At 21.5% G+C, this 13,440-nt stretch overlaps 4 protein-coding genes across 4 annotated transcripts; 2 read left to right on the top strand and 2 right to left on the bottom strand. All coding sequences in view use genetic code 6, as the record gives it.

Annotated features, from left to right (window-relative positions):
* Positions 1-1,253: 1,253 nt before the first annotated feature.
* On the top strand, positions 1,254-4,580 carry TTHERM_00561460 (hypothetical protein; the record flags this gene model as incomplete). The annotated part of the gene is made up of 4 exons (XM_001010200.3): positions 1,254-1,525; positions 1,583-1,716; positions 1,785-3,063; positions 3,554-4,580. Exons 1-4 carry the CDS (start codon positions 1,362-1,364, stop codon positions 4,578-4,580), a joined length of 2,604 nt encoding a protein of 867 aa, XP_001010200.2. The 5' UTR covers positions 1,254-1,361.
* A 1,240-nt stretch (positions 4,581-5,820) lies between these two features.
* Positions 5,821-7,479, bottom strand: TTHERM_00561450 (YEATS domain protein, putative; the record flags this gene model as incomplete). The annotated part of the gene is made up of 5 exons (XM_001010199.2): positions 7,320-7,479; positions 7,055-7,186; positions 6,884-6,999; positions 6,742-6,834; positions 5,821-6,549 (listed from the first exon to the last, which is right to left on the bottom strand). Exons 1-5 carry the CDS (start codon positions 7,399-7,401, stop codon positions 5,821-5,823), a joined length of 1,152 nt encoding a protein of 383 aa, XP_001010199.2. The 5' UTR covers positions 7,402-7,479.
* Positions 7,480-8,727: 1,248 nt separating this feature from the next.
* Positions 8,728-9,111, top strand: TTHERM_00561440 (dynein light chain tctex-type 1 protein; the record flags this gene model as incomplete). The annotated part of the gene is made up of 1 exon (XM_001010198.3): positions 8,728-9,111. The coding sequence occupies one exon, from the start codon at positions 8,728-8,730 to the stop codon at positions 9,109-9,111; it is 384 nt and encodes a 127-aa protein (XP_001010198.1).
* Positions 9,112-10,184: 1,073 nt separating this feature from the next.
* Positions 10,185-13,207, bottom strand: TTHERM_00561430 (MIZ zinc finger protein; the record flags this gene model as incomplete). The annotated part of the gene is made up of 2 exons (XM_001010197.4): positions 10,185-12,212; positions 12,353-13,207. 2 exons carry the CDS (start codon positions 13,205-13,207, stop codon positions 10,185-10,187), a joined length of 2,883 nt encoding a protein of 960 aa, XP_001010197.4.
* Between the last annotated feature and the right edge of the window lie 233 nt (positions 13,208-13,440).

The following is a 13,440-nucleotide window of genomic DNA, read 5'->3' as shown; positions in this document are numbered from 1 at the left end:
CCATAATTTTTAAGAAAAAAGAAACATTTTAAAAACTCTAAGCAAGTAAAAACTTTTTTTCATATTTAATTCGCAGTTTTTTTAAAATTTATAGTTTTAATTGAGAAATAAAGACATTTGTTATTGAGTTTGCACATTAATTTATTTTCAAATAAAATAATTATTTGATATACTTTAAATAAATCCTCATAATATCTCACCTTTATAAATTTTTTCACAAAGAAGTTTTTTTGGTAAATTTTCACCTTAAAAATGTGACTTAGACTTAAGATTGGGGTAGAGAGTTTGAAAATAAAGGAATATTTAGAGTAATTTATAATAAACTCATATAGCTAATTATTATATTCATAAATAGCTATTTTTCATTAATTTAGATTATTTAATCAATCAATTTAGTTCTAAAATCTTATTATTTTATATTTTATTAAATTGAAATAAAATTTTTGTTTTTTAAATATAAATAAAAATTAAAATTCATTGAAATATAGATTAAAATTAATAATCAAGTCAGAAGACATACTAGCAAAATAAATATTTAAATTAATTTATAAAGTTAAATTCAAAAATATTTTTTGAAAATTTATGAAAAATTTTTCGATCATTTTAATTTAAGTTGAAATTTATTTTATAAATAAGTAAAAATTCTAATCTAAATTCTTCTTATCCTAATTAATAAATAATTAAAAATAATAAATTTTTATAAAAAACTAGAGATAGCATGATCAACTTTGATGTATAAAAGCAAAGCTTAAATAAATTATTTGTTTCTTTATAATATTTATTAATCTTAACCTAAAAATATTTGTTTGAAAATATGTTTTTTAAATTTACATCTAAAATTTATTTCCATAGTATTGAATCAATAAATGGATATATTAACCTTTATATTTCACATGTTGTATTTACAAAACAATTTAAATACAAATAAAATAAATTAATTTTAAATAATTCAAAAAAATTAAAAAAATCTTAACATTTTGATTTACAAAATAAATAAAGTTAATATGGTTAATAATCCTGCAAAATAAAAAAAATTAAATGAATGAATGAATGAACTATAAATTAGAAATCTTATGTAAATACTTAATATGACAAACAAAATTTTATGTTTGTGTTATTCTAAAACCAATTAAATATTAACAGATTAAATTTTTTTTCTAAAAAATTGTAATATTTTGATAAAAATATGTCTGTTGCTAATTCTAATTTGATTGATAATAATTATTTTTAAAACTAAATTTCTTAGAAATTTACTTCTTTGTTTGCTTATAAAAATTTCTTGTGAAAATTTATTAATAAATTTAGATCAAACTCCTAGTAATTTAGAAGAAAAATTATCAATAAATATATATTTTTTTTTTATGAGCTTGAGGCAATAAACTTATGATTATAGTCCTGAACAAAAATAATACGCTTTTGGTTTAAAGTTATAGGGTTAGTTAGATTAATAATATCAAGAAAGATTGAGTGTTGCTCCATAACTAAAATAGCAAAAGACATTTTAAAATGAGAATTAAGGATATCAGTATTTTGAATTATATTCATATTAACAACATTTATCATCAAAAATTTATTTAAATAGGGCATACCAAGATAATATACAAGAAGATGATGATGACGATGATGAATTGCCACCTAGACTTGAATATGATTATGAGACTTCTCCCACAATAAAATATTAACAGAGCAATAATTAATAAACAAATCTACCTTTTGGTAATTTATAAAATATACATTATTTTATGAATATAAATTAATTTCTGAATTGTTATAAAATAAATTAGATTAAAAGAGTTAAAATGGAAATAAAGCAGGCGATAATAATTTAACAGATCTTAGTAGAATAAATTTAAATTAAAAATCCAGAGATAATTTATCTGTTAGTGATAATAATACTAACAAAGCTCTAAATACACCTTAGCAAAAGGCAGCAAATGTTAATTTAAATTTAAGCGCAAACAATATGAATATGTATAATAAATAGTAGAAACAGCAAGAAGAGTTGGAAAAAAAAGAAGTAATGGAATAAATAAATAGTAATTAAAAGAAGGTGATTTAATAAGATATAGAAATTAAAAAAGGGAATCTAACTGATTAACTTAAAAAAGAAGATTTAAATGATAAAGAAGCTATAGGAGGATATATATAACAATTAAATAAAATGATTGAGGCAACAGATAAGCAAATAAAAGAAGAGGTTAAACTAAAAAGTATATTAAAGAAATTAGAGGAGCAGATTTAGTTAGATAGGAATACATATGAGTAAATCTACAAATCAAAAAATTTCAAAATATTAGATGAGAATTAAAAAACTTTAAAAGAGCGTAAAACAGAAGAAGAAATCAAATAACTTTAATAAGTAATAATAAATGAGAAGATAATGCCATTCATAAATTCAAATATTCCGAATCCTAAAGATGTAGAACGATTATTATAAGAAAATTTAAATACTTACACGAAATTGCTACGTAGCAAACAATAGGAAATTTCTGAGTAAGAAGTATTCAAAAATATTAAAGAGTATATGGAAAAGATTATAGAAAGCAAAATGGAGACAGTGTAACATGTAAAGTATAATATTAGGATGCTTGATGATTGCAAAAAATATAGATAAATTTCAAGTAAAATGGCAAACACTATCAAGTAATTCCATAAGATCATTATTGATGATTTAAATAAGCTGAAAAACTTCAATTAAGAACTCCCTACCTAATAAGAATTAGAATATAAAAATAAAAACGAATATCTAGAAAAATAAATTCTAAATGAACAAAAAAGAAGAAGAGAGTTAGAGGAAGAGTTAAAAAAGAGGATAGATGATTTCAAAACCTTATTTTATGATGCTTAAAAAGCTAAAGAAATTATCAAAGAACAACTCAAAGGGATTTAAAAGGAAAAAGAAGAATTAAAAAAACTTCAAGAAGAGTTAAGGTAAGAAAAAGAGTTAAAGAAGTAAGCTCAACCAGAATAATCACTAAATCCTCCTAAAGGTAACAACAACCCAGAAACTTTTATGAAGAGATCCGACAGAAACTCAACTGCCTCCATTTATTACTATAATAAGTAAATTAATTTAATTTAATAACAAAAGTTATTCATTTAAAACTAAAGATAAATAAATATCTTAAAGATTCATTCATTAATTAATTGTAATTAATATCTTCCCAAAAATAAATTAAGAATTTATTTTTCTGATAAAAAAATTCCAAGCTTAAAATATATTTTTAAATAAATAAATAAATAATAAAGATTTTAAGCTTTTGATAAAACAAAAAGTTAAAATATAAATTTCAAAATACAAATATCAAAATTGATAATTCTTTAATAAACAATAAAAAAACTAAATATAATTAATTTAGTGTTTTCAATGATGAAATTATTACAATAAAAAAGAAATAGGTTTTGGTTATTTTTTATTGTAAATATGAAGATCCTAGCAAATAAATAAACATCTTCCTTCCAAATATTACCGAAGTTATTCTTCAAAAATATTTTAAGAAATTTATTATAGATTATATATTTTAAATTATATTTTTTTAATTATAAAAAATAGACAATTCGGAAAAAGTCAAAACAAAGAAGATGATTTGCATATGAGCTAAAATAGCAGTGATTTAAAAGATTAAAGGAGAGCATATAATTATGAAAACAGGAACAACTATGATGAGGATTTAAATGATGATAATTATTTAGAAACATATGAGTCTTAAGATTAAAAATCTGATTTTTATAGTTATAACTAAAATAATTACATCAAACCTTAAAAGCTAGAAATCTAGGGTAATTCTCCTAATTTACAGTCTAACGGTGGTTAGCAGTAATAATATATAAAATAGCAAAACTAGCAGTAGGGATAATAACAGCCTTTGTAGAGTTAGTAATAACCTTTTTAATATTAGTAACAATAAGTTTAATAATAGTAGCAATAACAACCTTAAACATAACAATAATAATTTTAATTCTAATCGTAGTAATCGTAATAATAGCAGCAATTACCATCGCTTTAGTTGCAAAATTAGATAACATTTTAATAAATAAATTCTCCTACAAATGCACTAAATGAAAGTAAAATTCCAAATTAAATTAATTTAAAAATCCCATAATACTCTCCTATTGCATCCCCTAGTAATGACCCAGCAAACATTTAGAGCCAATTTTCTCCAAATATAAAAAAAGAAATAAATAAGACTGTAGGAAAATCATCACTTAAAAAGAAATCAAGCGATCATGTTAATGATGAAGAATAGAAATATTAGCAGCAACTAAGCATCGGCTTTTTCGATTTTAATTTTGTACCTAACGAATCTAATAATAATAATAGCAATTTAAACACCCATGTTAGAAGTTACTCAAATAATGTAAGGTCAAGTGGAAAAAAAATATTTGGTTCCACAACAAACAGCTTCTATTAACAAACATTAGGTCCTCAAAAATCTTTTGGGCACTCATCAATCTACAATTAAACTTATGAAAATAATTAAAGTCAAGTTAGTAATACTTTAAGATAAATGATTTAGTCTATTTAAACCCAACAAAAGAGTTTGGAAGATGAACTTTCTAATTATTCGATTTTAAATTGATTGCCAAATTTAAGTTGAGAGATTACCTTTTGTTTAATTAAAAAAAACTACTTTGTATTTACTTTAGAAATATATGAACTATTTACATAAAATCTTTTACTGAAATATTGATTCAAATACATTTATTACTTCCATCTATTAAACAACGTTAAAAATTTATCAAAAATAAGAACTGTTTATAACAAATGCAAAGGAATATATTCATATTCTATCTATCTATTTATCTATCTTTTTAAATTTAACATTTGTATTCATCATAATTTGCTTGCTTAAATAAATAAGTAAAAAATCAATAAAAAAAGATAAAAAATATCTAAATTAACAAAAAATATCCTAAAAATATATTTTAATTTACTTTAATTTTTAAAAGTATTTTTTTTACTACCTTTGGAAAGCAAATGTATACAAAAATTAATTTATAAAAGCAAAAATTACAACAAAAAGCATGCTTAAAAATTCTAATATGTATAATTTAATTAAAAATAAAAAATTAGAATAAACTGAAATTAAATTCAACAGATTTTTTCTCGTAATTCTTTAAAAAGAGAATTTTTAACATTATTTAAAGGATTTTTAACTCATTCAAAAGTTTAAAATGTATTTTTGTTTTTTATGTTAAATTGTTAAAAGTATCTGATTTAGTACCTTTGGAAAGCAAATGCATACAAAAATTAATTAGTTAAAGTAAATACTAATATGTAAAATTTAATTAAAAATTAAAAAAATTACAATTAACTTAAATTAAATTCAACTGTAATTTTTTAAAAAGAGTTATTTTACAATTTATTTAAAGGATTTTCAACTCATTAAAAAGTTAAAATATATGCTTGCTTATAATGTTAAAGTGTTAAAATTATTTTGCTTTAGTACCTACCTTTGGAAAGCAAATTCATACAAAAATTGATTATTTAAAGCAAAAACTAGCAATAAAAAGCATGCTTAAAAATACTAATATCTAAAATTAATTTAATTAAAAATAAAAAATTAGAATAAATTTAAATTAAATTCAAAGGATTTGCTCTTTTAATTTTTTAAAAAAAGTTGTTTTAATAATTAATTTATTTATTTAAAGGATTTTCAACATTTATAAAATGAGATAAAAAAATAATTTATTTGAATTGTTAAAAAAGATTTTATTAATTTATTGATTTAGATGTTTTTTAATTCAAAAATTTTACAGAATTTTAATATAATCTATCTAATAACTCTTTACAATATTTTTAATTTAAATAGTTTATTTTCACATAGGCATATTGGGTGGTGGTTATTGATATGGGTTATTCATTTTAATATTTGGATTAGGAGGAGCATAACTATTTGGCATCATGTTTAAAGGAGGAGGAGGTCCTTATTATTATGGCATGGGAGCTGCAGGTGGTTATCCCATTGGATACTAATTTGGAGGATTATATTAGTTTTGCATTTGAGGTGGAGGAGCTATGTTTTAAATAGGTATGTTGGGAGGTTGTTGTTGGATATTTGAAGGAGTAGAAGGTATGCTTCTAATCTATTCGTTAGGGAATTCATTTATTTGTGATTAACTTTATGGGTTTTAGAAATTAGGAGTTGGATATGAGAATTAATTTCCATCCTAAGATTATTACTATTATTATTGCTATTGTAATTGCTATTCCTCTAAGAGCTTCTTTTATTTTAAATCTTGTTCTTTTTATAATTATTCAATTTCCTTGTTTAATGCTTCAATATCTTTATCACACTTTTCTAAATCCATTTTTGTTTTTTCATTTTGTTCTTTTATAACTACTAAAGCGTCATCTAACTTTTACTTGTGATCTTAAGCATCAAATTTCAAGTAGTGCTATTTCCAATCATAATATTCTTCTTCTTCTTTTTCAGCTGGCTACTCTTCTTCCATTTATGCATTATCACCTTCACCCTTTGACTCCTTTGAGAGCTTTTCTTCATTTTATAAATATTTCTCAACTCTTAACATATCATAAAATTCAACCTATTTTTAACAATCAAATTTTTGAATAAGCAAATAAACTCTAATATAGTTTGTGTATTTAGTTTGTATTAAAATCAAAATGAATGAATGAATCATCTTGGTTAAGTTTTTGGATAGTATCCTTTATCTCTTAGAACAAAGGATATCTTTTAAGTTATTGAATTCTTTTTAGATAAATTAAACGCAATTTACGCTGGGATTAACAAAGACTATTTCATCATAGAATTCTGAAACAACAGGCTTCTTTGTACTTTAAGAATTACCTCCAGATTTAGCTCCATAAAACTGTTTTGAAATCAATAAATTTACTTTTGTTTAAAATGAATAAGTATACTTTGAGTTTATGGACAAGCTCGAGCTAAGGATAATGAGTTTTAAAGTGGATTTAAATTAATATATCGAATTCACCCCAACCTTTTTCTACTACTTCAAATGGAGGTTTTGTAATAGCTAATTTCAAAAAATATTTTCAGCTTGTTTGTGATTTTTTAAATTAAATTTTTACCTCTCTGATGATCAGTAAAAGTCTCATGAAGTACAAAAACTACCTTATCAATGAAAGTAGATAAATCTTCGTTGTTAGGACCTCTAACATAAGCGCACCATCTATGAGTATTTTTGTCAGTTTATTTTTTATCTAATTTAAAGACAAATAATTATTTAAGACATTTTCTAAATCATTCTTGTTGGTAAATATTAATTTCAAATGCTAAAAAATAACAAAAGCTCCATTTAATATTTTTATTTAGTGCACTAAAGTAAATTTTTACTTGCTCCTAATGAATAAGATATAGTTCCATAAACTATAGGCTTTGAAAATGTTTGCTATTTTAGCTAAGTATTGAGTTGCATTTTATCTATCTAGCTAGCTATTATCTATATATTTATTTACCTAACTTAAAATGATATGTATCTATCTATTAAGATTCTCTATAAACAATAAAAAATTATCAAATTTAATAAAATTATTAACCTCCAAAAATTTTAGCGCATTCAACTTAAATGTTAAATTTTAATATTAGAAATTGAACTTGAAAGATATTATTTAAGCTTTATTAAAATAATTTCATGTTAAAAGAAAAATATTTTCTAAAATATTTATTTAATTGAATCAAACTTTGCATTTAAATTAATTAATTTTAAAAATAAAATAATTAATTTGATTTTCATAAATCTTTAATTCAATTATTTGCAAAAATTATATAATATTGTTGGAATTGAAAATAACATTTTTTTTTTATCCTCTTCTTTCTTTTGAGGCATAATTATATTGTTTTTAATAGATTTTTAAGATATAAAATAATTTTTTATTATTAAAGAGTCTAAGCTTAGAATTTATATTAGAATTAAAATCAATAAATTACTTTCTTACATTTAATTCTTCTTACTAATCTGTTAAAAAAATTTAATTTTAAAAATCAGGTAAAATCTATATTCAAAACTAAAAATATACAGAGAAATTTATTTTTTTTTTGATTTATCATCAAGTGTATAATTTTTTTTCAAATATTTATGTTTTGGAGAGCATGGTAAAATAGTGGTGCTTGTTATATTTACCGATTTCATTTATAAAATGAAAAATTAATTTAAGTAAATATAACTTTTTTTTCACAAAATTTGCAAAAATATAAATCCAATTTAATTAGAATAGAGTTTATTTATTTTATTTCTAATTTCTAAATGAAATAGATTCTAAATTGCATGAATAACTTTTGTATATTTTAACATTTAAAGTTTTTGAAAAATAAATTATCAAACTTACTAACAAAAATAAATAAATATATTATAATTAATAAGTGCTATGAAAATATTTTTTTTGGATAAAATAATTAATGATATAAAATATTTTAGGATAATCAATTAAAATTTAAAATAATAAATTTATTTGATTTATATTTTAAAATTTACAAAAGATTAGACAGACTTAAATTGCATAAATAAGTATTTTTTTGAACATTTTGAAATGCAAAAAATTATTGATTAATTAATTAATTATTTATTTATTTATTTAGAATTAAGATTATTGATAAAGTAAAAATATCAAAAAGATAACTAACAATTATTAGATATATATATATATCATAACATACTTTATAAATTTCAAAATTATTAATACGAAAGGGAATAGTTTAAAGATTTTCCATTTTTAAGTAGAACAAAAAAAGAAAAAGTCTTAAAATGAAAAGAGGATAAGGAGGCACTACTAACTAGGAATATTAAATCCGCCCTAAATAAAGAGAAAAATTTAGACCAGGCAAAGCAAAAGAAATAATTAGTGAAACATTAAATTTAAAATTAAAAAACTAAGTATACACTGATGCAGCTACTGTGTCTACAATCTCTAGAGATATTGCTGACACCATTAAATACAAATTAAAAGATTTAGGATTACCAAGATATAAGTTTATGGTATCAGTTATTATTGGATAATAAAAAGGTTAAGGTGTAAGAGTCGGATCTCGTTAATTTTGGGATTTCGATACTGATTATGTAGCTAGTGATTATTATGTCAATGACTCACTATTTTGTCTTGTAACTGTTTACGGCGTTTATCTTTACTGAATATAATTTAAAATAATAAATATAATATTTTAAATATGTGCTTATATAAAATATTCAATACGTATGCTACTTAGTTTCTTTTTATCAATTTCATCTATTATCTTAAAAAAAAATATATATAAATAATTACTCCATTCAATTAAAATTAAAGAAATCGGAGATATGTCAAAAAATTTTAAAAATAAAGCACAAATTCATTTTAAATTAAAATTACTTTAATGAATTGAGCTTTGTACGTATTTAAGTTATTTTAAAAGAAGAGTAGCTACTAATTTTATTTAAATTTTAAAGTAAAAATATGATTGATATTATATATAAACTATTAATTCCTTAAACTAAGTAAATAAACTTACCAATCTTCAAAAGTACTTTCCTACAAAATAAATAAATCAATCATATAATATAATATATTTTTCATTTTATAGATTGGTTACTTCAAATAAACTAAATAAATAAATATTTAGCATTAAATGAAATTTAAGATTATAAATATTTTAAAATTGCTATTAATTTAATTTTAAGAAGTTTAAAATCAATGGAGTAGTTAGTTATTTATAAATTTTAAGAAGTTTATAATCAATGGAGTTATTAAAAAATAAAATCCATTCTTCCTTCATATAAATAAATCTTTAATAAATTAGTATTGCACAATTAATTTTTAATGCTAATAAGTTAGAAATATGTAAAAATAGCAAAAGGAATTATCAATTTAATAACTTTTATCAATAAATTAGATTGTATAATATTTTAAATCTTAACGAGGAGTGTTGCTAGATTATATATATATATATATATATATATTATATCTTTGAAATATATATTTTTATTTTTTTTGATTAATTAGATTTCAAATTTTATAAATAAGATTTTTGATTTTATAGATTTAGAAAATCTAAAGAGTTAAAATAAGATGAAAAACTTAATATATTTTAATAAACAAATTTGTAAGTATAATGACAAATACATTTAAATATTTTTAATATATTTTTAATAATTTTTTATAATTAATTTATTTATTTACATTTAATAGATTTAGTTTAAAAAGGTGAATACGAAATTTTAAAGTAGATCTGTCATAATTTGTTAATTATTTCTTTCTATTGCATGAATTTATTAATTTAATCCATAAAATCTATTTGTTTAATTGAAGGTAAATACTTCTAATCTCCTTCATAAAAATCTTAACTTTGATTAATTGAAATTTAAAGCTAACTTTATTCACTGGTATTTTTTTATTTCAAATAATTTTAATTTTAAATAGCCGTCTACATATTTTTACCATTATCCTAGTAATTCATTTCTTTAAGGTCTTGATTTAAACTAGTCTATTTATCTACATTTTATTGCATACCATTTTAACTTAGAGACTTACCTAAGATCAAACTTCCATTTATTGGAATATTTACATTTTAAAGTGTTATTTATTTATTAGAAAATTAATTTTCTGGTATTTAATCTAAAACTGGTTCGTTTCCAGGATAATGATTTCTTTTATTTATGTAATCTTACAGTTTTTAATTTTAGCTGGTAACTGAGGGAGAGCTTGGTTTAAGCATCTCTTCAAAATAATCTCTTCTTTTGTTGTCAAGAAATTATAAAAGACGCATATCATAAATATCTTTGCTTTCTTTTTTGATTAGCGTTTCATATGCTTTAGCTGCTTCATGAACTTTCTAAAAGTAAGGCTTATCACTTTCAATTAGGGCATGCTACCATAACTCGTGGACATTATTTGCATCATCACTGTAGTTATTTTCTTGAATGGAATGATTTGCATTTTTAATCCCATCTAAATTTTTAATTCTATTTTGTTCCATTTTTAATTTATCATTTTCCTCTATAGTGTAAGGATCAAATTTAATTATAGGGCGAGGTAGATATTCAAATATTTTAAGCTAATTTTAGTCAAATAAAATCATTTTCAGTTTATCTATTTCAACAATTTTTTTAATTATAAAGATAATATCTAAGCGTTCGCTTATTTTGTCCATAGAAAACTTAAGTTGCTGTCGCTTGTTGAATTTTATTTTTAAGAGATATTTGATTTTGTCTAAAAACTTCATCACTAAATAATTATGAGTCACATTTTTGAAAAGTTTGATAAAAATGCTATTGAAACCTTCATTTTTTTTACCCTTAACCATGTCTCTAGCTTATTCCATTTCAACACTCTAAAGTGGAGAGTCAGGTTAGCTAGAGTTTCTCATGCTTAATTTGGTGAGCTTTTAATGCACTAGCTTTTTAATTAGTTTAGCTTTATTAGCTTCCTCAGAACCTTTTAACATTTATAAGTTTGTCTAAAATCCATGGTTACTTTAATAGTTTTGTTAGAACAATGAATGAGATTTATTTCTCTATGTTTTTGGAGAAAATAGAGAGGCATCTGCAACATGATTTTAATTCTAAGACAAGCTCATTATGTTCTAAATTGCGCTTTGATTATTAATATTATTATTCATCTCTTTTGGGCCAAATACACCAGCTGAGCAATTCATTGATTTAAGAGAGTTATCATGCTTATTTTTTAATTTATTTTGCTATTTTTAGAATGACAGTTATGGATTTTGCTTAATATCAGTCTGAGCTAAATTGAGAGATTGAAGTTGATCCAGCTTAAAAATACTATTTTTTTTCTAAGCATTAATGGTGCTATTATAAGAATTGTTTTATTCAATTTGATCTATTTCTGATTTGCTATTCTTTTTATTTATTATTACACACTCTTCTATTGTTTTCTAGTTAGTACAGTTTTACTAATCCTAATGAATATTTGCGTTTTTATTTAAATTTAACGTCAATTTAAAAAATCTATTCCTTGAAAACTCAGTTAGATTATTTTATTACTATTAATTTTTATTTGAGTTATCGTTATACATAATACTATCTGCCTTATCATCCACATATTTTGAGTTTTTAGATTTGCTCTATTAATTCTCATCAATAATATTCTCTTGGTCTTCAAACTAAAATACAGAGTTAACTAACTCTAATTGTAATGATAATTTAATAAGCGGGGATGAAACAAATTAAAAGAATAAAACTACAATTTTGATAAGACCACCAATTTACGTAAGAATGTTTTATATCTTAAGATAACTTCTCTATTTAAAAATTAAAAAGTGTAAGTTAATTAAAGAAGCTCTCCAACAAAAAAAATAATAACTAGCCAAATAATCTAAAATTTCAACAAAAATGTCTTTTTTTAAAAAGAAAATACATAAAAATAATAAATTTTATTTACTTTTACAACCTTTAGCTTCCTATCTAATATAATTTCTACACACTAAGCGTAAAGATAATCATTTGAAAGAGTTGAAAAGCTAGTATCTTTTATTGTTAAATATTCCTATTTTGTTATGTCTTCATACATCATGCCTTTATCTGTTTGAACATTTACATTTAGGAAATCAAACTGATAATGAGTTTTATTATCATATAAATACATAAAATAATTTCTCCTAAAAGTTTAAACTGGATTTTCATAATTTTATATATCAATATACGAGTCAAAGCAAGTTATTTACCAGTATTTTGCTTAAGTTAAAGAAATATTTTATTCTATGAAGATCTATAAACTCCATTAGCTTAATTTATTGATGTTCTACAGCAAAAATTATTCAAAATCGACATAACTTAAATTTGGTTAAATATATTTAGAGTTTAGATCTTCCTAGGTATTGTCTAGTTCTACATTCATTGTAGGTATTTAAACACATTTGGTATAATCTTCTTCAGAGCATAATTTAAAACTGATAGACTCTTGAATATTTTATAACTCCTATTCTTCTGTAATTATGCTCGCTGATTCATCAAAGAATTGAATTCCAAACTTAATTTTTTTAATCTAATCTAAGTAATTATTTCCATCACTAATCATAGCTTCTAATGATATGACCGTTGGATCTTATTTTTATATGAACTCTTACATTAAATAGAATAAAGCTACTCCCATAATTATGGCTGTTAGTAAAGTAAAACACGAACCAACATAAGTTTAGTGATATTTCTTTTTGCCTAAATGAATAATAACGCTCTACCCATAAATATCAGACTGCAGAAATAATTCTTTGCATTTTTAAGATATTTTTTCGATCATATTTCTACAAAAATAATTAGTCTTTCAATTCAAAGATTTAATATTTCCTTTTCTCTTTTTTTAATTAGTTTTCAATTTTTATAAAATTAATTTTAATAGAAAGGATTGTAATCTAATTTGCTCTAAATTTAAATTTTGATTACAATTTTTAGGAGCGTTTAAAAACAGTACTAAGTGATTGATTATTAAAGTTCAAGAGAATACATTCATTTTCAAAAATTTTTAATTATTTA

This window comes from Tetrahymena thermophila (assembly GCF_000189635.1).
Source record: "Tetrahymena thermophila SB210 genomic scaffold scf_8254763, whole genome shotgun sequence".
Lineage (NCBI taxonomy): Eukaryota > Ciliophora > Oligohymenophorea > Hymenostomatida > Tetrahymenidae > Tetrahymena > Tetrahymena thermophila.
This window is presented reverse-complemented; position numbering and strand designations above follow the sequence as displayed.